Source organism: Lagenorhynchus albirostris, chromosome 15 (assembly GCF_949774975.1).
Source record: "Lagenorhynchus albirostris chromosome 15, mLagAlb1.1, whole genome shotgun sequence".
Taxonomy (NCBI): Eukaryota; Metazoa; Chordata; class Mammalia; order Artiodactyla; family Delphinidae; genus Lagenorhynchus; species Lagenorhynchus albirostris.
In genome coordinates, this window is record NC_083109.1 from 82,746,310 (window position 1) to 82,769,758 (window position 23,449).

Sequence of the window (23,449 nt, forward strand, 5' to 3'; positions counted from 1 at the left end):
CAAGAAGGTCTAACACATATCTAATCAGACTTCCAAAAGGAGAAAAAACGGGGCAAAGGCAGTATTTGAAGGGTAAATAAGGGCTGTGAACACCAACCTAAGATATGAAAAGCCAAAAAAATCCCAAGCAGAAAAACAAACAAATCCACACCGATACACATTATAGTGAAGCTACAAAAACCAAAAGACAAAGAGGAGAGCTTAAAAGCAGCCAGAGAGGAAAACGTCACGTCACCTCCAAAGAGCTTAGGGAGATTTACAGCTGACTTCTCAAGAGCAACAATGGAAGCCAGAAGCCAGTGGAGTGAGATCTTCAATATGCTGAGAGAAGATAACTGTCATCAAGTAAAAATATACTTCAAGAACGAGGACGAAGTAAAGGTACACTCAGACCTACGGAGAAAGACCTGAGAATCTATTACCAGTCGAACCTCACTAAAGGAAATTCTGAAGGACATACTTCAGACAAAAGGAGACTGATCCCAGATGGAAGGTCTGAGATTTAAAAAAAAAAAAAAACAAAACAGCAAAGTGATTTGATTACGTGGATAAACCTAAACAAACACTGATGCTAAAAAAAAAAATAGTAATGTCTTGTGGGGTTAAAAGAAAAAAATCATACCCAACAATAATGACATATAATTGCATGTGTGCGTGTAGAGTAAAACTAAACCAAGTTAAAGTACGTTAAAGTAGCCTGGGGTCCTTGTATGGCTCAGAAACAGGGCCAAGATGAGAACTACTGTTAGACTAAGTTAAGTGAAGTATACACGTTGTAATTTCTAGGGTAACCAATAAAAGTATAGGAATAGAGTATACAGCTCCCAAGCTAAGAGGAAAAAACAGTTTAAAAAAAATCAAAAGAAGGCAAGAAGAGAAAAAGAAAGTAGAAAAAGCAGGACAATAACACAAAAAAGTGTAGACGTAAATTAAGGAAGCTGTAATAGAAATTGCTAAAGACTCAGGTACATTTTTTCAACTTCCATTAAACTGACATACATCTCAGTATTACATAATGGTCCAAACCTTTCTGTTTCTTCATTCACTTCAACAAATATTTACTAAACATCTATTATAAGCCAGGCCTTGTGGTAGGCAAAGAAAATAGCCTTGGTTCCTGCTTTTACGGAGATTATTACTGTCAAATGGGTAAGAGAAAAGTTAACAGCATCATGGCAACTGTGATAATTGCTATGATGTCAATAAATTGTTTTTTTTTTTCACACCATCAGGCACTCTGGTGTTCCTCCGTCTTATTCAATTACTTTCCCTTAAGAAAGTACTTGAGAAGAAAGAAGTCAGGACTTTGCTAACAACAAAAGCCTAACAGAATGATAAATCAATACATACCAGATATTACTATACTTAGTTTGATCTGCAGTTAGTAGTCTGTCTTGAAAGCTGGTTACTAATTCTGGAGCAGTCCATCGCAGAGGGAAAAATTTTTTATCATCTGTTTCAATATAATCCTCCTGTTTTGTTAGGAAGCATACAGAATTTTGAATTTTATAACACTTTTAGTGAGCTCAATGATTTAATTCCAGGTCATTCTCAGAAAACACAAACTCCACCCCCAAAAAACATGTCAGAAAAAGAAGGCGGCACGAGACCGACTTTCTGGGCAGAAGGTGGGTGAGGGTTTCCCTGAAGCCTCCTGGGCCTCATGAGCTGGTCTCTGAGCCATGAACGTTTGCTCAGTCATCCTTCCTGGAAAAGGAAGGTACGCCGTGTCTGATGCACAGAACACAGACTCTGAGCAAAACATCTTGTAAAATATGCTGGGCCGTATCCCTGAACAGGGGAGTGGGGCGGTTAATGAGTAAGAGCGCAGGCTTTCCAATCAGACAGACCGGCTGAGTCCACGTTCAACCACTTACCAGCTCTGTGACTCTGGGCAAGCAACAAACATACTGAGCCGTCTTCCTGATCCGTTAAGATCAGGAAGACACACCTACCTCCCTTTACAGTGAGGATTAAATGAGCTCGTGCAGGCAGGTACTTCATAGTGCCTGGGTGGTATACAGCAAGCGCTCAAGACGCTAGAGCTACCATGTGGACAAAGAACTGCCTTACATTTCCGTGATGTTTTTTTGCCCCACATTATGGCACCTCACTCAGCTGGGCTACACAAACACACACGAATAAAAATCTCAAATACTTCATTTATTTTCTTTGGGGATATAATTATAACAGAGTTTAAAAATCCAAATCCCAAGCTTACCGAATTTGAGCTGAAATTTTACTGAACATGTAACAGAGAAATATTTATATGACGTGTATTTTATTATACAGGTAGCAATAATTTACCCCGCTTTCCAAAAAGGCATGGCATTTCGTGATATGACCACTTCATGAGTATGAAATTAAATCAGGTCAAGGAGAGGACCCTTAAACCTTTGGCTTACCTTGTACCTGCTGAATCCTATTCCATAATCTCCCACTTTCACATTTAAGTCCGAGGTAAGAAAACAGTTCCGCAGGGCTAAATCACTGAAAACAGAAAGAGTGAAGTGAACACGAGAACAAGGAGAATCAACACCCAGGATGATGTGACATGAAATTGCTATGGCTAAAGGCTTTCTTGAGTAATCAGTTAGTGTACTGAGCTCCCTGCTTAATAATTCGTGTTTTAAAATCCTTTTTCACAGATAAAGATTAATACCATATTCCTAATTACTTAAAGAATGGAGATGATCAGATTTTTTTGTACATCACTCTGACTGCTAAGGTTAAATACTGACCATATCCATACCTTGTTCTGCATTAACACCAGATTTATGGCTCATTTCCTAGTGTTTTTAGAGTTACCAAGAAAGAATTCTAAATTGTCTGAAGTTTTTAAAATAACTTGCATTACCTGAGTAATAGTCTAGTAGTAGTCTCTTTAATGTAAGTAAAGAAGAATAAAGTTACAACTTCAAGCACCCGAAAATAACCTACATTATTAAAAATGTTTGGTTTTTAGCTCCTTTTTCAAAGCTATGCGAGCGTTATAAGGAGACCCTTTCCAAGTCACTCTCATTTCTTCCAAACTCCACCCACCTCCCCAAGAGGGAGGCAAAGAGCGTATTTTCGAGACTCACTTAAAACAACTTACTTACATAGTTTATTTAAGAACAAGTTCATTTTCAAAAACACCTAATTTGCAAAGTAAAAACTACTTTTTCTAAAGGAACTTCCCATAAAAATAGCAGATTACGTTTTTTGGATTTCACCTTTACCCCTTAGAACCTTTTTAATTATCAATTGGCACATGAATAAAAAAGCCACTAAATTAAAATAGAATTGGATACCTAATCTATAGTTTTAAATCACAAATACAAGTAATCAGAAGTTGGATTGCTATAGTCCAAAATTTAAAACGTTTGTCTTTATATGACTGTAGAAGACCAAAGACTATCAAATTCTTATTTTCGATGATTTTCATTTCCAAAGCTCACATGTCTGAAATGTAATAATAATGAGAATGAGGACAGCAACAGCTAAGGCTGATGTACTTCAGTGACAGCCTGGTGTGTACAACGACACTGATCCAATCATACAATAATGGCTAATGTGAGCCAAGCACTTTACACAAGGTGTTTCTCTAAGCACCTGACACGTATTAACTCACTTAATCTTCATGACAAGCCTTTGAGGTGGGCACTATTATGTTCCCCGTTTACAGAAAAGGAAACTGAGGCACAGAGAACTGAAGTGACTCTGCCAGGGTCAGTATTTCTGTCCTTCACCATCAATAACCACCACCAACAATCCGTTATTACCAGTCAGAGCACGGTGCCGTGCGTGCAGCTGCTCCTCAATAAACGTGCTGATCTCAATTTCCAGTTAGATGTGCTCAATTCTTCTTTACACTATGTTTACAAGCCGTGTTTTCACGGCGCACCATCCAGAAGACATCAGGCCTGTGGAGGCATCTGGGGAAAACCTCGGGACACCCCTACTGTTATAGACAGTATACAGGCACACGTGGGAGATACTGCGGGTTTGGTTCCAGACCACCGCAATAAAGCATATCTCGCAATAAAACGAGTCACATGAATTTTTTGCTTTCCTAGTGCATAGAAAAGTGATGTTTACACTACACTGTAGTCTACTGAGTGTGCAAGAGCATTATGTCCAAGAAAGAAAAAACAATGAAAGAAAAAACCTTAATTAAAAAATACTTTATTGCTTAAAAAATGCCGAAATAATTATAATAAGTAACATCAAAGATCACTGATCACAGATCATCATCACAAACATAATAACAATGAAAAGGTCTGAAATATTGCGAGAATTACCACAATGTGACACAGAGACAGGAAGTGAGCAAACGCTGTTGGAAAAATGCGCCGACAGACCTGCTCAGCAAAGGGCTGCCACAGGCCCTTGATTTATAAAAAACCGCAGCCTCTGCGAAGCGTGATAAAACGAGGTGTGCCTGTAGAAACTTCCCGTCTCAAGGAGAGATGTGGTCCCTGTCTTTTGGAGTGAAGGGAGAAATGGACGGGGGCCACATGTGGGCAGGAGAATACAAGGCTCTAAGGCAGCCTGACCCTCTGGACCAAGAGCCACACCCGTGCGGCCCTGCGGGTCCTGCCGCAGAGGCCCTGAGCACCTCCAACCAGAATTTCTGGAGCCCCTGCAAACAGATCCTTCCATTGATTTATGTATTTATTTATTTATGGCTGTGTTGTGTCTTCGTTGCTGCACGCGGGCTTTTCTCTAGTTGTGGCAAGCGGGGGCTACTCTTCGTTGTGGTGCACAGGCTTCTTACTGCAGTGACTTCTCTTGTTGCACAGCACAGGCTCTAGGTGCGTGGGCTTCAGTAGTTGTGGCACACGGGCTCAGTAGGGTGGCTCGCGGGCTCTAGAGCGCAGGCTCAGTAGTTGTGGCACGCGGGCTTAGTGGCTCCGCGGCATGTGGGATCCTCCCGGACCAGGGCTCGAACCCGTGTCCCCTGCATTGGCAGGCGGATCTTAACCACTGCGCCACCAGGGAAGCCCCAACAGATCATTCTCAACCTCCCCAACACCTGTGTCCTAGGACCAGAATTAAAAGCTGGGTGCCAGCGTTCCGGCCGGGGCATATGAGTGTCATCTGTGGCGAGGCAGCAGGGTGAGGCCAGCAGGGCACCTGCAGAGCCCCTGGCACCTTCCACTCAGGCCGCTAGAGCCACTCCAGGACCACCCAGCTGCCTCCCTCCTCGCCTCTCTCCTCACACGTGTTTCCTGCAGGTCTTCAGATACAGGAAAGGAGAAGCTTAGATAAAAGATGAAAAGTTATACCTGCAAAAGACCTGCGGCTCTCGTTATAAACGACATTGTGAAACTCTTACACAATTCAACTGTTGCTCTCAGAGAAGGAGGAAGTGCTTCTCATTACCTGAAAACCAGGGGTAATGAGGAGGAAAACAATGGTGTGACTGAGAGAATTTCTTCTAAACCTGCTCCCTCCCTCTACCCCAAACATCCCGTCACCAGAGCACAGTGGCAAAAGCACTGGACAAAGTCAGAGACCTGGGAACGAGTCTTGGCTCCACCGCTAAGAACTGTGTGACTTCGGGCTAAGTCAATTCACACATCAGAGCCTCGTTTTTCCTTGTCAGAAAAAGGGGGGGCCTAACCTGTAAGGGTTAACTCATACGGTTTTTATACGAATAAAATTTTTTAAAATATGAAATGTTTTCAAAACACTGAAGTGTTATCCAGATTCTAAATGATGATATAATTCAATTCAAAATTAGTAAAAATAAACACTCTCTGAAGGCCAATAACACGCCAAGCTAAAGAATAGGAAAACGCAAAGGTGTAACTATTTAATGGCAGAGGTAACTCTTGACGTCAATGGCTGGTTTGGGTCAGGAAATACAAACATACCCAGTATATTCTTCCTTCAAGTTGAAAAACAGGTCTAGTGGCAAAGCTGCCAAGCGATCCAGCCCTGAAAGGCTCTAAAGCTCTGGCCCCGTCCCCCTTGGCTGGCAGCGCGCTCGAGGTGGCCTCAGCTGTCAGTGGGACCCAGCCGCGTGAGCAGAGCCGCCAGACACAGGAAGCGTGCGTTCACAGAGGAAAGGGGTTCTAAACAGCTTCCCGTCCCGAGTCACAAGGAAGCATCACCACTTGTTCTCTGCTTCCCCTGGAATGAGAGTGTACCCATCTCCAGGACTGCTCTCATGGAAACGCTCCAGTGTGGCTGGAGACACTTCCCAAACCATCCTCTCCTCTACTTACGTTACCACTTAGGGTCTCCCAGAGACCCTGAATTCCTGATCAAAAGAGCAACAAACAACCGAAAGTTACAGAATACTCTTCTAGGGCTTGGCCCACGTTACCTCCTGTAATCCTGACCAGAACACTTCAGGGCAAGATTATCCCCATTTCATAGAAGAAACAGGCTCAGGAGGATTAAGGAACGTGGCTCACACTGGTAAAGCTGAGGAGAGGCCACGTAACAGCACCAACCTGCCGTTGGCAGCCACGAAGGTTTAAAAAGAAAAATCCCTACGTGGGTTGTGAAGAGACTCTGCCACTGACCACCTGAAGGTGGGGTGCAGCTCACAGAGATACAGGTAGAGGATTAAGGCAAGAGGACTCTGACATGGCACAAAGACGCAACTCTGCTCAGGGTTTGGACCCCTGCTTATCAAATCAGCCCCCATCATGCTTCTCTTCCCCGACACACAACACAGCCAGCCCACAGGTCTACAGCAGTCCTTCCTAACCCTCTCACACGTACCTTCTGTGTAAGCTGGGTTGTATGAACACTGGGCTCCTGTAACACTGGACACCCACACTCTTAGGGCTGGGTGACTTAGTCACCTCGGTGTTTCTCAGCAGAGAGTAACTTTAACTTTAAGACTGGGCAAATCCTACAGAGGTCCCTTCGCGCACAGCTGCCACCTGGGTGCTCCTCAAGGCCACCGTCACACAGGTCTCCAGCTACGTGAGCCACCACAAGGCCCACGCCGCGGGCTGGGTGCCCTGTGCACTTAGCTCATTGCAGTGAGCTGGTGGTTTCTCATGGGAGCTGCTCCTTCAGGAAGACTGACAGGCTGGGGACAGGAAGTCCCAGGCTCTTGGCCAGCAGGGCAGGATGGTGTGGAGCGTAACACACTGGCAGCTCCTGCTGTTTATGCGGCCTTCACGAATGTCACGTGTTTGACTGCAGAAACACAGGCTACCCGAGACCCAGGCATACGTCTCCTCTTAGACGATAAGTAAAAATAAAATTCAATTGGGGGTGCTTTACTAGATCAGCTTCCAGTTGGACGTGTAGGATATTCTATTTTCAACCAACACAGAAAGTCCGACTTTGAGTTAGCAAACAAATACTCTAAAGTCCAACTTAAAAATATGCCACTATGTATTCAATATCTTATAATAACCTATTGATATAATGACAAATAATCTGAAAGAAATATATATATATATATAACTGAGTCACTATGCTGTACATGTGAAGCTAACGCAATGCTGTAAATCAATTATACTTCAATTTTTAAAAGATGCTATTACGCTGTGCTACCAACAAAAAAATAAAGCAAAAAATTTTGCCCCAGATGGAAATTTTACATAAAATATGGCTACTTTTTAAAATAAAATGGAACAGTTGTCAATGGTTCCAAGAATTTTCTTTACCTTGAGTTTATGCACCTGAATTAAATCCAAACCACGTGAGTAAATTTATCAACTTTATTTGTTCTAAAGTTCACAAGATTCTAAATTAAGTAAAACTTTAACCTAAAGAAACTCACAGGAAGATAACAGTTACTCTGCCATCTTTGCCAATTTTTAAAATACAAGAGTAGAAACCGACCTGGGCTTTAAACACAATTTCTAGCTGTCTTTGATAACTTTATGTTGCTGATTCTGATATGATATTCTTTTTAAATGCTCCATTCTCCAAAATCTAAAAATTCCTACACCAAGTATTAGGTAATAATCATCTGTGTTTCACAAAAGATTAACAATACAAATATGCTGGGAATTAACCTGTCATGAAGTTAAAAAACAAAATATAAGACTTCTCCATTATAAAACAAACAGATCTTTACATTTTGAACTTTTGTGTAAGGGTTTCTGCCTTGGGCCTGAAGAAACTCATGATCTTCTGGGTCTCTTAAAAAGCACTTTATCAGAATGATTTGCTCACTATGCAAGTCAGACAAGATAGATGTGTAAGAAAAATGTTAATTTTCCTTCTTCCCACCCTGAAGTAATGTTGAGAATTTGATAGGTATTTTTCCATGTCTGTTCACACACACACACACACACACACACACACACACCTCTACAAATAGAAGCTTTTTTTTTTAACGTTGTCATAAATATATTCCTGTGCAACCTGCTTTAAAAAATATATAATACTTCATAGACATCCTCCATGTGGGTACACACAGGTGCTCCTTTTCAGGTCTTTGGATTGTTAAGAGTTAAATGACTTAAAGTCAACTAAAGAGACACTGCCCAGTTTTGTCCAAAGACCTGAGAAATAATTTTAAACATAAATCAGAGCTCAAAAGACTATTCACAGAATCATCATCTCAGACAGGACTCAAAGCCCTTTGTTGTTTTAATTACGGAAATTACACTGACGATCTGAACAAGATACGATGCGCTCCAGAGAGCTGCAGCTATTCAAGTAGGAACAGAAAGGCTTGGACAGAAACGTGTTATCCCGACCACTGTGCTGCTCACACACAACCCGCGATCACCCCCAGCCTGGCCTGGGTGGCGTTGGTCGGAGACCAGTGCTGTGACCTTCTATGAGAAGATGATGTCAGCCCTTCAGATCCCTTCTTCCCATCTCCGGAACGGGAGGTGGGCCACGCCGTGAAAGCCAGCGGGTAGAGCCGGAGCCTGAAGCTGACAGGAGGAGGATGCAAGACCGGAACTGTTCCCTCTGCACTCTTTCGCATTCTTTGAAATTCTGGGAATAATTTCTAGGCCTTAGGCTGTATTAAGGCACTCTGTTCCCCGGGAATTGGTTTAAATGGAGCCCCGCTCAACCCTTATTCTGAAACTGGGCAGGAGTGGACACCTTGTTTATACATCGAGAGTTCACGTTACAGCCGGTCCTCCTTGAGCATCCTGCAGGGCCTGTTCCCACACTTTTGGGGTCAGCAGTGCGGGAGGTGCACGCGAGCAGAGGGACCCACCTGTGCAGGAAGTGCCGCTTGTGCATGGCCGCCAGCCCCGCCGCGATCTCGCACGCCAGCCTCTGCAGCAGCATGGTCTGCGCGTCCCCCCGCGCCGGCTCGGGCTCGCCGCCGCGCAGGTAAGCCTTCAGATCGCCCTGCGGAAACCAGCCCAGGTCAGTTTCCAAAGAGGACCGGGGGAACAAACGGGCATCTCCACACACGCCTCAGCTGACCGAGATGGCTGAGATTACTTATTGGAAATTATTTCGTTTTGAGCTTAATAAAGAATAAGCTCACCCCGAACAAGTTTGAAATTACAAAAAAGCAATTCCAACCAAATACTTACTTCAAAGGTAGAGAAAACACTATTCGCCTTTTAGGATCATTCTAAATTAAACATTAGTTTACCTTTGTTATATAAACACAGAGATAACAACAGTTAAAAAAGATAAATTGGCAATAATGCACAATTTAAGTGCAGAAGTACAGAAATTTCCAGGTAACTAAGAGATGAGATGGAGAGTAAAAGAAGTGCCAGTCACACCACCTTCAGGGATCCCAGGAGAACATCACACCACAAAGGCCACCACCAAAGCACTCATGAGCAACAGAGAGGGAGATGAGGAAAGAAAAACGGGGGGAAGAGGAAGAAAAAGTACTCTCAGCGCCGGTAACTGCTTCAGTTCTCCACCGGCTTCCCCAGGGCCCTGTGTTGCCCAGAGACCACTGCGAGAAAGTGCATTCTAGCCACTCCAGAAAAATTCGTGATGTTAATTTAAATAAGCCTGTTCAAAGGACAGCAGCACGGGCAGGAAAATGGGCAAATTCACATTTAGACACCCAGCACACATGTTTCAATGCCGAGTACCCCACGTATTCGCACAAGACTCCCCTATCTTCTCCTGTTTTTGTTTCATGACTTTAATTTTAGGGCTGTATGTCTTGGGGGACAGTGTATCTCTTTTGGGAAATACACTTTTGAGGCAATCTTCCACGTTCTGCTTACCACATGATTAAGTATTTATTGATGTGCTTTAATTCCAAGTTTAAGCTTTATATAATCAGTTAATAAAATTTAGAAAGCAAGTCAACAGCTTTCACTTTTCTTTACATCTGAGTCAAAAAAGACTCCAGAGGAAGGAAATTTTTCTCAACCAATTAAAGATTCTGATACATTTCTCGTAACTGCTACTGAAGATAACAAATGCCTCCCAGAATTAAACTTTAAAACACAATATTCCTTTACTAGCATTTGTCCACACTGCATAATAAATACATTCTAATGTAACTTCTAGGTCCACACCAAGAACCTAAATTTGTTTTCATTCCCAGTTTCCATCATCTTAATATGAACGATAATGTTGATATCAGTAACTGTTACCACCGGGGCTTTCAAACGTTTGCCAAGCACTGTTCTGGGAGTTTCCACACCTGCTGCCCTCAAATAACTCTCAAAATTTAAAACACTTTCCAGATGTGGAATAGGCTTCGGGAGGTTAAGAACTTTGCCCAAGGCCACAGAGCTAACAAACAGTGGGGCTGCACTTCTACAGTTTACCAACTTGCCAAGAAAACTCTATTTGGTGAGTGAACCAAATTAGCACGTAGATCAAATCGATTATTCTATAAGAATGAGTGTCCAGTAAATTCAAGCCAATCACACAGCTGTGGAGGAGTCTCCCAAACTTAGTGAATTGCTCTGCCAGGGCAGCAGCTGCTCCCCTCAGGACCAAGGTGTGTGCTCGCCCACGTCACCATCCTCCTATTTCTTTGAGAACGTGGTGCTTTCCCCTTTTGCTCCCCTAGCAATTACAAGCTGCTCCAGCGGAGAAACAGACACCTTTTCTTCCCCTTTAAAAATACATGCCCCTCCCCGTGCCAACCCCACCTTCACCCAGGCTAGGCTCTGTCCAGCATGGGAGTGGTGGGAATAAACCCAGCTTTGGGCGACAATTAAATTAACCCAGAAAAACTCCAGCAAAAAGCACCAGGCTACAGGCTGATGGGATTTTCATAAGGTAGTTCATATGGAAATGAAATATGAAAACAAAGAGCTGAAGTTTACTTACATTACCAGTGAAATGACCACTTAAATGCATTTGTCTAACCCCTTTCTTGCAATACCCATCTAAGGAAAAAACTACCCTCACACAAAAGTAGGACTGTGCTGTGCTGCATCTGGCCACTTCTCAAAACAAACAGAAGCTTCGGGCAAACAGCAAGTACTTCCCAAGTGACTTTGGCCATGAAGGCAGGAACGGCAGAGTGGGTGTAGTTATTTTTCAAGGTTCGCTAAAGCATATTCCTTACCACTCAGTGTTCTAAAGTTATCTTCTCCCCACAACAGGCCACTCCCCAGATTTCACTAGAAGATAAAGTATAATGAACAGAAGGGGATTTTGCTTCAGACTGCTAACGCTCTGGAAGCTTCCAGCTTGACAAACACCAAAGGCCTCTCCCAACCCGCACTGGGCGGGGCGCAAAGTGAGCGCGACCCCAGAAAAGACGTCTCTAACCTGGGGAGTAAACATGAGCGATTACTGAGGAGCCCATGACTGTTTCCCAAGGATGAGGCCTGTGATGGGTTGGGAGGGACTCCTTCTGTGTTCTACAAAGAGCCTCAGAGCTCTCCTGGCACCACCATTTGAAAGAAAAATCAGCATAAAATCTTTAATTACAGAAAAAAATTTATATTATATAAGTACTAAAAATTGACTCATTCTATCCAAAACAGATAAAGCTGTATTTAGATATCTGGCTTATTTTATTTATGTTTTAATGATGCCTAGTGAGTAGACAGGGATTATTACTTTGGTCCATTATTTGAAGAGAAAAACACTGAGAACAGCAATGTATTCTGAACTAAAAGTTTCCTTTATCCAAGTTTTAAAAATTTCTCAGATCCTCCCCAAACTGCGCCCCTCTGCAAAATACTCAAAAAGAAAAATGTATGACACTAGATGGCAGCAAAGTGCTTACACTGAGATCTCAGGTACCAGAGCGGGCCCCTTGGCCGACTTCTTGGAATGAGTCACTCGAAGACCTTTAGAGGGTTACTCACAAGGGCCCCCATAAATCCCAGCATCAGCTGCCATGAGGGCTTCAGCCAGCTTTTCACAGGACACTGAGAACAATGAATGAACTCCAATACAACGTAAAAACCCAACAAGTAAATAGCTTTCTAACTGAAAAATTAGTTGTTTATACATTTAATAGAAGGATTTCAGAGGAAAATTTATGTTTTTAAACAAAAATCTGAGGACTTCCCTGGTGGCGCAGTGGTTAAGAATCCGCCTGCCAGTACAGGGGACACGGGTTTGAGCCCTGGTCCGGGAAGATCCCACATGCCGCGGAGCAACTAAGCCTGTGCGCCACAACTACTGAGCCCGTGCGCCACAACTACTGAGCCTGTGCTCCACAACTACTGAACCTGTGCTCTAGGTTCAGTAGAGCCGCAATTACTGAAGGCCGCACACCTAGAGCCTGTGCTCTGCAGCAAGAGAAGCCACCGCAGTGAGAAGCCCGTGCTCCGCAACAAAGAGTAGCCCCCGCTCGCCGCAACTAGAGAAAGCCCGCGCATGGCAATGAAGACCCAACGCAGCCGAAAATTTTAAAGATTTAAAAAAAAAAAAATCTGAGTGAAAGGAGGAAAGAATGGCAGCAACAGCCGCGTGCTTGGTGTCCACTGACAAAGTGAAACAGGGAGGTAGGGCGGGAGCCCTGGGAACGCCCCCAGCCCGAGGGTTTCTTAACTCCCTCAAGCCCTCTGACTGTGCCTACTTTTCCCTCCACCACTTGAGTCCCGCCCCGCCCCCCAACATCCACACCTGCACAGCACCTTCTGTTATCACGGATTATTCTCCCTGAGCCCATCCCTTCTCTGCTCAAATACCTCTCAGGTGAATCCCACAAAGAACCAGCAAGCGCCCTCTGCCTCCAAACCCGGTTCCCGCTCCCACCCCACTTCCCTCCCCTCTTCACAGACAGACGCCTCAAAAGCTGGGTCTGCACTGGCTGGCCTGCCTCCTGGCCCCCCAATCTCTCTCGAACCCCTCGCCCCCCAACAGGCTGGGCTCTAGCTGCTCCTGCTGGGCAGGACCAAGTGAGGGGTCCGTTCCTTCCTTCCCCACCGGTCTCCTGGCTTTCTTCCGAGCTCACTGGCCACTCCTTTCTGGGGCCCCTGTGCTGGACCTTCCCCCTCTTACTGGTCTGTGGGCGTCGGCACGCCCAGGGCTCTGTCTGTGGTCCTCATCCCTCCTCACCGTGACACTCATTCCGGGTGACTCTATCACCCTGTGGCTTTGAAAATCATCTCTCATACATTTCTCTGACTCAGACCCCTCCACCTCCTGAGCCCCAGACTCATCTGTCCAGCTGCGGACTTGACACCCTTCCCTAGATGCCCTGAGAGGCACCTCAAACCTAACACGCCCAGTGCAAAGCTCCGACGATCTGCTCCATCTCAGGAAATGGCATCACCGTTTTCCCAGTGGATCAGACCAAAACCAAAGTCCTCATTCTTGAGTTTGCTCTCTCTCGAGACGCCCACATCCAACCCATCACCAAGGCCCGGATCTATTTTCACAAAGAGCCAGGGCCTCGGGGCCCAGGGCAGCAGCCACGTGTGGGGAAGGGAGCCACTGGCAGGGCCGGGGATGTGGCGCCCCCACCAGCCACCCCCTTCCAAGCCTGATGACGCCGTGTCATTGCTCTGCACGTGTCCCTCCCGCTGGCTCCGAGTGAGAGACACCGTCCACGTGCACCTCTGTTCCACAGTAAGCCCATGTCCTTTCTTTTCTACTCCCGCTCCCGAGTGGCAGAGACACATCACCCATCTCTGTATGCCTGGGAGGGCCCCAGTGCATGGGCTTATGTAACGAACTCATTTACACATAAGACACGGACATGGACTAGGCGTTTTCTGTACAAAAGGCCAGTTCGAAAATGGAGGCTTCCCACTGGTGGAAGACAAACGTACAGCCATTAAACTACCTGATATAGAAGTACACAGAATAAAATTAAGCCATCAGTTAAAATCCCCACTTTGCCACAAGCAATCATGTGACATCAGGCAAGTCAACTAACCAAAGAAGAGAAGACAGAAAGCCTGGTCCTGAGGTTGGGCATGGGTGTGGGCCCGAGAGGCCCTTCATCTCTTGCAGCCCGGTTTTCTAATCTGTAAAACGAAGAAGACTGAGGCAAGAAGACTCAGTGAAGGAGAAGCAAACACCTCAGGCCCAGCACAAGGCCTGGCACAGGTCAGAGCCCTCCCTCCTCACACCGCCACCCCTGTGTGGGCAGCGGACAAGCTTCCCACAGCCTTGGGAGCCCGGGACCCTGCCTCCCTGTCTCTCCTGAGCGGCTGGAGCAAGCCCGGCCCGCAAAGGACTGTGGAAATCTGCATACGACACCAAGATCGCTCCCTTGAAAAGAAAAGACTATCATCTCTTGCTTCGGAGTCCGGTGACAGAGGAAGAAACTGCTGACTGTCATGGGAGATAAGACGGAGTGGAGGTGATCTACTTCCTTGTCTTTACCTGGGCCTGCAGTCTGGCCTCCAAGCAGTTGGTCTCGGCTTGTCACCTTTCCAGCTGATCTTTCCCAGCGGATGCCACCCAGCCTCTCCTAACGCAGTGCTCTCTCACCCGGTCCCCATGCCACCCACTGTGGGACCATCTATCGCCCCACCCCCCACCCCGGTCCACACGCACAGTTGAGCTACCCTGCCTGGCTCACGCTGTTCCTATGACGCTTTCCTGCGGAGGAAAGTCCATCCACCCACCTGTCCACACTCAGACCAAACACCACTTCTTTTGTGAAGCCTTCCCAAAGGAGCCAGTGAGCCTAGTTAGAATTGCTACACAGAACTACTCAAACCTTTAAATTATGATCAATTAAGAAACTAAAAATGAATAAAAATAACTACTACTTCCTGAGCACCTACTATGCCTACAGGGTGGGCAGTATCACTCCCATTTTACAGATGTCTACACTGAGGCTTAAAGAGGTCAGGTAACTCTCCAAGGTGATACACAAGTAAGTGGCAGGACCAGCATCTGAAGGCAGGCCCGCTTGGCTCTACAGGCAGAAAGGGCAGGGTCAGGGTGACTCACCCATGCTCCTGAGAGCACTGGGCACAGCTCTTTGTACTCAACAGGTGCTCATACATTTCTGTTGAGTGACCCTTACCCCCAAACAATCTTGCCCGCATAGACATGTGAGAGCACAGTGTACCTCCTATGGCCACAAGTTACACACAACACCCTGCAGTGATCTCTCCCCTCACGAACACTGCACCATCAGCAGTACACATCGGTGACTCTGGTCCAGCTACCAAACTCAGAAGAGTTTTCATTTTCTTTCATAAAAATTCTAAGATAAAGTGCTTTTCAGAGACTGGTAATTCCATCTCACAAGGAATGACTTAAGTAAGTGTGAAAATATTCTCTCCTTTCTCCTTAAACGATGTTATCGCTGAGCATGGTCACTGCCTGGTGACGACGGAAAAGGCCAATGTTCACTCAATAGCTCCTGACCTACTAAGAACATGTGAAGATAGTGGCTCCTTTCACTGTGCCTGCAGTCGCTGATTACCAATCCTGGGCTACAGGCCTCTGGCCTCTGGACCCTGGCCAGAAGGTGCTTTTGCCCTGAACGACGCCCCTCTGCTCAGTCTGGCCTCTTTCTGGGAGGGTTCTGGGGCATCCAGGCTGGGAGCAGGGCTCAGGTGAAGCCAGGCTTTGGGGTGTGCTGGGAACGTCCCTGCAGTCCAGGCAGGAAGGCACCTCTATGGCTCATGGGCCTGACACGAGCTGACCGTTTCTGCTACCTGGTCTCTGCACACACTGAGCCCTGAGGACCTAACTGAGCCCCGGGGACACTGAGGCCAGTGTCCCCGGTCGAGGCCCAGCCCTTGCTGCTCAGGAGCTGGTCCCTCTGCAACTTACTAGGGTCCAGAGATGATGAGAACGAAACTGCCCTCGGAGATAAATGTGACATCACTGCCTGGCAAGGTTGGGGGCTCCCTGGGTTAACGGCCTTTACCTTGATATGAGGCTGGACATTCCAAGTGCTGACTGACAGATTTCCCAAGGGCATACCAGCCTCCTCCAAGTAGAGTTAACAGCGGTACAGCCCCTTCCATAATAGTAGGTAATTACCAATGTCTTTTGTGTGGTAAGAACCACGTAACATAAAATTACCACCCTGAAGTGTTTCTAAGTGTACAGTTCAGTGGCATCAAGTACATTCACACTGCTGTGCAGCCATCACCACCGTCTATCCACAGAACTCTCTTCATCTTCCCAAACTGAACGTCTGTCCCCATTAAACACTAATTCCCCCATCCCCTCCTCCCGCCAGCCCCCGGCACCCACCCTTCTACCTTCTGTCTCCATGAGTCTGACCACTCCAGGGACCTCATATAAGTGGAATCCTACAGTATTTGTGTTTTTGTGACTTAGCTTCTTTCACTGAGCATAATGACCCCAAGGTTCTTCCATATTGCAGCATGTGGCAGAATTTCCTTCCTTTTTAAGGCTGAATAATACTCCAGTGTATGGATAGACCCAATTTTATTTGTTCAACCACTGATGGACACCTGGGCTGCTTCTGCCTCGTGGCTACTGTGAATAATGCTGCTGTGAACACGGGCATGAAAATGAGACCCTGCTCCCAACTGTTTGGATATATGTACCTAGAAGTGAAACTGCCAGATCTTGTGGAAATTCTAGTTTAATTTCGGGGAGGAAAATTATTGTTTTTCAATTTTACTATTGATCAATGTACCCTTGGGCAGTGCACTTAAATAAAAACGGCTATTCGCTCTCACTGCCAGTGAAAGCTTTTGGTGGGGATGGGCTCTTTCCAGATGTTCAGCCTGCAGGAGTGACTGAGGAGAGTGAACATGACTTAGGAGAGTCACATAAAATGTGTTTCAAGAAGTCACATTTCCTAATTCTGGAGGGCTGTATCCATAATCTTCATCTCAAAAGATGAAAGCCAACAGAAATGTAGGTAAGTAAATATGTATATTCTGAATACTTAGTCTAGTGTCAGTACTTGGAGAATACGCATTTAAATCTGAGATAGAAAAGTATAAGGGAAAAATTCTATGAAAAGAATGTTGGGGACTTCCCTGGTGGCACAGTGGTTAAGCATCCGCCTGCCAATGTGGGGGACTCAGGTTCCTGCCCTGGTCCGGGAAGATCCCACATGCGGAGGAGCAACTAAGCCTGTGCTCTACAACAAAGAGCAGCCACTGCAATGAGAAGCCCACGCGCCGCAATGAAGAGTATCCCCCGCTCGCCACAACTGGAGAAAGCCCGCGCGCAGCATCGAAGACCCAATGTAGCCAAAAATAAATAAATAAAATTAAAAAAAAAAACAAAAGCAAAAACAAATTAGAACAGCACTAAAACTAAACCCATTACCTGAACCCACTTGGAAGAAACATTAAGCTTTTACTATTCCAAGAAAAACAACAACATTGTCTAGTAAAACTTTCAGGAATGGACAAACAGGGTAAAGAATAAGAAAATGCCAAAGTACCTGAGCTAGTTTTATAAACCACCTCGATTAGCCTGGGAACGTGCTACTTCAAGGAGATGGTGGTTCTGCTGTTATTTCTGCTACAGTCACTCATAAAGAACGTTCCCACTGTTATTTATAATCAATATCAGGAGCTCAGGGACCCAAAAAAGATACCATTAAATGTCTCAGAAAAGCAGAACTCTGACAAACAGACTTGTCTTATCACATAAAAATGCATCTTTGGTCTTCTTTCCTCACCTGCTGTGTCACCTATCATACTGGTCACCAAGAGCTAGACTAAAAGGAGTTATTTTCATATCATGATAAGTAAGGTCATACATACCACAGCTCTGATAATTCTGAGATAATCAAAACCAGCTACGCAATAAAACTATGAGAAACATCCTTGCGAACTCCTTCCTCTTCGTTCTCGTGACTCTATTAAATAATCAGGCTAAATGGCAATTATCACGTGTCTGCTCCCTCTAAGTAGGAGGCCTAGAGGACAATGGCCAGTTTTCTCTCTGGGTCCCTTGAGAACAGCACGCTGCCTTTCTACACCAAGTGTTCAATCAGGAAGCACCCTCCACGACGGGGGAAACGTGGGGAGGGCACAGAAAAGTAGGATTAACTCTGGTTTCTTTACATGGAGAGAGAGTTTGATGAGGTCCCAGCATCTCTGGAGAATATTAAATATTTAATTAAAATATTGATTAATTTTAGACCTTGTTACACTAAATATGCATGTTGTAACTTCTAGTGTAACCATACACAAAATTAAGAAACAGTATCTAAAATAGTAGATGGGGATATCTAACAGTATCTAAAATAGTAGATGGGGAAAACTGAAACAAACAAAAAAATTCAAGAATCTAAAAGAAGGCTAGAAAAAAAGCAAAAAAGAAAAGTTGAAACAGGTAAGAAAAATAATACACAACAGGCACATAACATTCCAAATATCTCATAGGTACAATAAACATAAATGGATGACCTGTTCCATGTTAAGTGACCGAGACTGACAGGTTAATAAAATTCTAACCGTAAGCTACTTACAAGAGATGTCAACCAGAGAAGAGGACTGACAGAGATAAACCAGGCAAATTCTAACCAAAAGAAAGCTGGCCTAACTACATTAACATCAATAAAAATAGACTTAATCCTCGGTAATGCTTTTAATCTTAAAGAGATTGCATTCATAATGATAAAAGTTTCAAATTAAGGGAAGTTATATCAACTCTAAATTTGGATCCCTGACACAGCGGGGTATCAAAATGTACAAAGCAAAACAACTAGAACTATAAGGAAAAATAAGGAAAATCCATAATCAGAGCAGGAAATTTTAACATGCCTCTCAATAACTGATAGAAAACTGACCCAGGCTCCCTCTGTCCCTGCCCCCTCCCCACAAATCAGAAGGATACAGGAGATTTGAACAGCCTCATAAACCTGACCCAAAAGATCCATACAGACATACTGTACAGATCACCAGAATACACGTTTTTCTCCCCAGCATCTACAGCTAGAATAAAACACTGACCCTGGGGTAGAGGTGAACATAGCCTGGAACAGAGCTGAAGCTGACCCAGAGCCAATGAGAATCACTTTGCTCTTATCAGCCACTGAGATTTGGGGGGGTTACTATAATATAACCCACGGAAAGCTAATATATCAAGTTTATTAATAATTTTTCTTTGGAATTAACTACCTGGGACAGAAGTGAAAGCAGTCCCTCATCCAGCATTTCTATCTGTCAAAAACACTTTGGTAAAAACTTCTGAATACTTGACTTTGAATTTCTACTGAAAACTTACCAAGTCACAGAACTCAAACACCAGAAGATAGGGGATTGCTTCTACACACTGTCCAACACACTGAAGAATATTTGGATGTTGAAGAATACTGGTAAAAATAAAAGTCATAGTATTGTTCATGAGGGAGCAGGCTAGTAAAATTGTTCAAACAGTAACCGCAAATTTAACATTCTTAACGATTTAAATATAATCAACTGAAAAGAGCACAATTAAGATTCTATTTAACAGATGTATTCTAAGTCATGTAATGATTAAGTAATTCAAAGCCAATCAGGCGAACATTTTCACAAATTAAAACATCTCCTAACATAAGAATCTTTAACTTTAGTAATTTAACTTTATAGATATCATTTTGAAGCATCGTTTAAAAGAAGGCAAACTATATTCCATGAGCACTTTCAATCCACATAATAAAATACTCAGTTTACCTCTTAGGCTATCTAGCTTATATACTATTTTCATAAATCACAGTACACAAACTCTTTTTGGAAAATATTTTGTCTAAAACAAAGTTAAAAAAAAAAAGATATGCCAAAATGGTTTTTTAAACTTCAAAACTTTATTCTGAAGCAATAATGAATTAAGAGTAAGTTGCAAAGATAGTGCAAAGAGGTCCCATGTCCCCTTCACCCAGTTTTCCCCACTGGTGACACCTGACACAATCAGTGCAATCCCCAAACTAGGGCCCTGACACTAGGGTGCGGTGTGTGTGTGGCTTGCAAGTCCTGTTATCAACATGTGTGGATTTGTGCAACCACCGCTCAACAGAAATGCAGAACTGCCCCCCACCACGAAGACCTCCCATGCTACCCCTTTCTGCTACCCCTTTATAGTCACACTGCCGCCGCCCCCAACCATTCCTCAGCCCTGGCAACCACGAATCTGGTCTCCTTTTCTATAATGTTCTCATTTTGAGAACACTATGTAAGTGAAATCACACAGTATGTGGCCTTCTGAGATTGATTTTTTTCACTCAACACAATGCCCTCCAGATTACCCGAGTCACTGCCTGCATCAGCAGTCCCTTCCCTTCTACTACTGAGCAGGATTCCATGGCTGGATGGACCATAGTTTGTTTAACCGGTCACCTATAGAGGGCATTTTAGTTTTTCCAGTTTGAGGCTACTATAAATAAAGCCGCCATAAATAATCACACGAGATTTTGCATGGAAATAAGTTTTCGTTTCTATGTGATAGATGCCTAGGAGAGCAACAGCTGGGTTACAAGATGTGACGGTTAATTCTCTGTCAACCTGGCTGAGCCACAGTGCAGATATTTGGTCAAACATTATTCTGGACACTTCTGTGAGGGTGTTTTTGGATGAGATCATCATTTAAATCAGTGGACTTTCAGTAAGAGCAGACGGTGCTCCAAAATGTGGGTGGGCTTTGTCCAAAGAACAAAGACTAGCCTCACCCAGTGAAGAAGGAATTCTGCCAGCAGATGGCCTTTGGACATGAACTGAACAGTGGTTCTGCTCTGGGTCTCCAGCCTGCTGGTCCATCCTGCAGACTTGCCAGTCTCCATAACTGCATGAGCCATTTCCCTAAACTAAATTACCTATCCATCCATCTCTCTCTCTCTCGCTATCCATCCATCCATCTATCTCTCCATCCATCCATCCAACCATCTCTCTCTTTACCTCTCTATCCATCCATCCATCCCTCTATCCATTCATCTATGTATCTATCTATCCATCCATCTACCTATCTATCCATCCATCCATCTATCCATCTATCCATCTTTCCATCCATCCATCCATCCATCCATCCATCTATCTATCTACAGATTCTACCGGCTCTGTTTCTCTGGAGTACGTTGACTAATACATACAGTGGTAAGCGTATGTTTAGTTTTTTAACAAACTCTCAAACTATTTTCCAAAGTGGCTGTACCATTTTACATTCCCACCAGCAATGTGTGAGAGATCCAGTTTCTCCACATCCTCACCAGCATCTGGTATTGTTGCTATTTTATTTTAGCTTTCCTAATACTTGTGAAGTGGTCTCTCATCATGATCGTAATTACCCTAGCTAATGATGTTGATCTTTTCATTGCCCTTTGAAATGAAGTGACACCTCTTTGGTGTCACTTGATGTCTTTTGTTTATTTTTGTTTTTTACTGTTGAGTTTTGTCTATCTCTCTGCCAAAAACACTGTCCTAATTATGTAGCTATATAAGGTCTTGAAATTGAGTCAAATGATTGCTCCAATTTTTATTCTTATTTTTCATAATTGTTTCGGCTATCCTACTTTTGCCTTTATATATAATTTTAGAATAATCTTGTATATAGGTTTTTAAAATCTTGCTGGGATTTTGATAGGAATTGCAGGAATCTGACTGGGAAGAACGGACATCTTCACGAATCTTCCAACCCATGAATATGGTATGTCTCTTCGTTTATTTAGACCTTGATTTCTTTCATCAGTTTCTATAGTTTTCAGCATACAAGTCCTGTACATGTACTTAAGTATTTCTTTTTTGTTTTTGAGTGAATATAAAAGTTATTTTATTTAAAAGTTGGTTTCCACATGTTCATTGATAGTACACAGAAATAAAACTGACTTTTGTATGTTGACCATGCATCCTGCAACCTTGCTGAATTCTCTCTTACTAGTTCTAGGGGATTTTTTTTTTTTTCGGAGATTACCTGGGATTTTCTGCATAAACATTTTCTGCATATAAACACAGACACTTAGGTCTTTCTTTCTGATCTACAGGCTTCTGAATGTTTCCTTTTCTTGCCTTATTGAGCTAGTTAGAACTTCTGGCTCTTATTGAATAGCAGGGATGAGAGCGAACATCTACGTCTTTCTTGATCTTAGGGATAAAAGCATTCAGTCTTTCACCATTAAGTATGATGCTAGATGTAGATTTTTTGTAGATGTTCTTTAATAAGTGGAGATTCTCATCTAATTCTAGTTTTCAAAGAGTTTTTATCATGAATTAATGTGGAGTTTTGTCAAATGTTTTTCTCCATCAACTGACAGGATCATGTGATGTTTCTTCTTTACCCAGTAATTATGCTGGATTACACTGACTGATTTTCAAATACTGAATCAGACTAGCATTCCTGGAACAAATTCCAATTGGTCATGATATATAACTTTTTATATATTTGCTAATATTTTGGTTAGAATTTCTGCATCAACATCGATGACAGATATTGGTCTACAGTCTTCCTTTTTGCACTTTGTCAGGTTTTGGTATCGGGGTAATACTGGCTTCATGAGTTAGGAAGTGTTCCCTCCTATTTTCTAGAAAATATTGTGTAGAACTGGCATTAATTCATCTTCAGTCGTTTTGTAGAATGCTCTGGTCAAACTGTCTAAGCCTGGGGACTCTTTTTGAGAGTTTTTAAGTTGCAAACTCCATTTCTTCACTGATCATAGGTCTATTCAAATAACCTATTTCATATTGGGTGAGTCGTGGTGGTTTGTGCTTTTTGAGTAATTGGTTCATTTCATCTAAGTTGTCAAATATATATATACGTAGAGCTGTTTGTCCCTTATTATCCTTTTGATGTCTGTAGGGTCTCTTTCATTCCTGATATTAGAAATCTGTGTCTTCTCTTTTATTCTCTGTCAGTCTTGTTAGAGGATTGTCAATTTTATTATCTTTCCAAAGAGCCAACTTTATGTTTCAATGATTTTTATCTACTGTTTTCAATTTTATCGACCTCTGCTCTTATCTTTAATATCTACTCCTTCTGTTTGCTTTGAGTTCATTTGCTCCTCTTTTTTTGGTCCTTTGAAGTATGAGCTTAGGTTACTGATTTGAGACTTGTCCTCTTTTCAATGTAACCCCCCTACAGGTGAGGTGGTGTTTCTTTCTCCCGGCTTTTGAGATTTTTTTGTCTTTCATTTTCAGAAGTTTGATTATGATGTGTGTTGGCATGAATTTCTTTGGGTTTATCCTGTTTGAGATTTGATCAACTTATGAATCTGTAGGTTTGTCTTTTCAAAATGTGGAACACTTTC

General features: G+C 43.5%; 1 protein-coding gene across 2 annotated transcripts in view; it reads right to left on the bottom strand.

Annotated features, from left to right (window-relative positions):
* LMTK2 (lemur tyrosine kinase 2) overlaps positions 1 to 23,449 on the bottom strand; it is an 82,068-nt gene that overhangs the window by 18,303 nt on the left and 40,316 nt on the right. For both annotated transcript variants that reach the window (XM_060125218.1, XM_060125217.1), the window contains exons 6-9: positions 19,468 to 19,555; positions 9,143 to 9,279; positions 2,406 to 2,490; positions 1,351 to 1,472 (exon numbers count right to left, since the gene is read on the bottom strand). In XM_060125218.1, the coding sequence (XP_059981201.1) occupies positions 1,351 to 1,472; positions 2,406 to 2,490; positions 9,143 to 9,279; positions 19,468 to 19,555 (432 nt within the window). The remainder of the gene's footprint in view (positions 1 to 1,350; positions 1,473 to 2,405; positions 2,491 to 9,142; positions 9,280 to 19,467; positions 19,556 to 23,449) is intronic.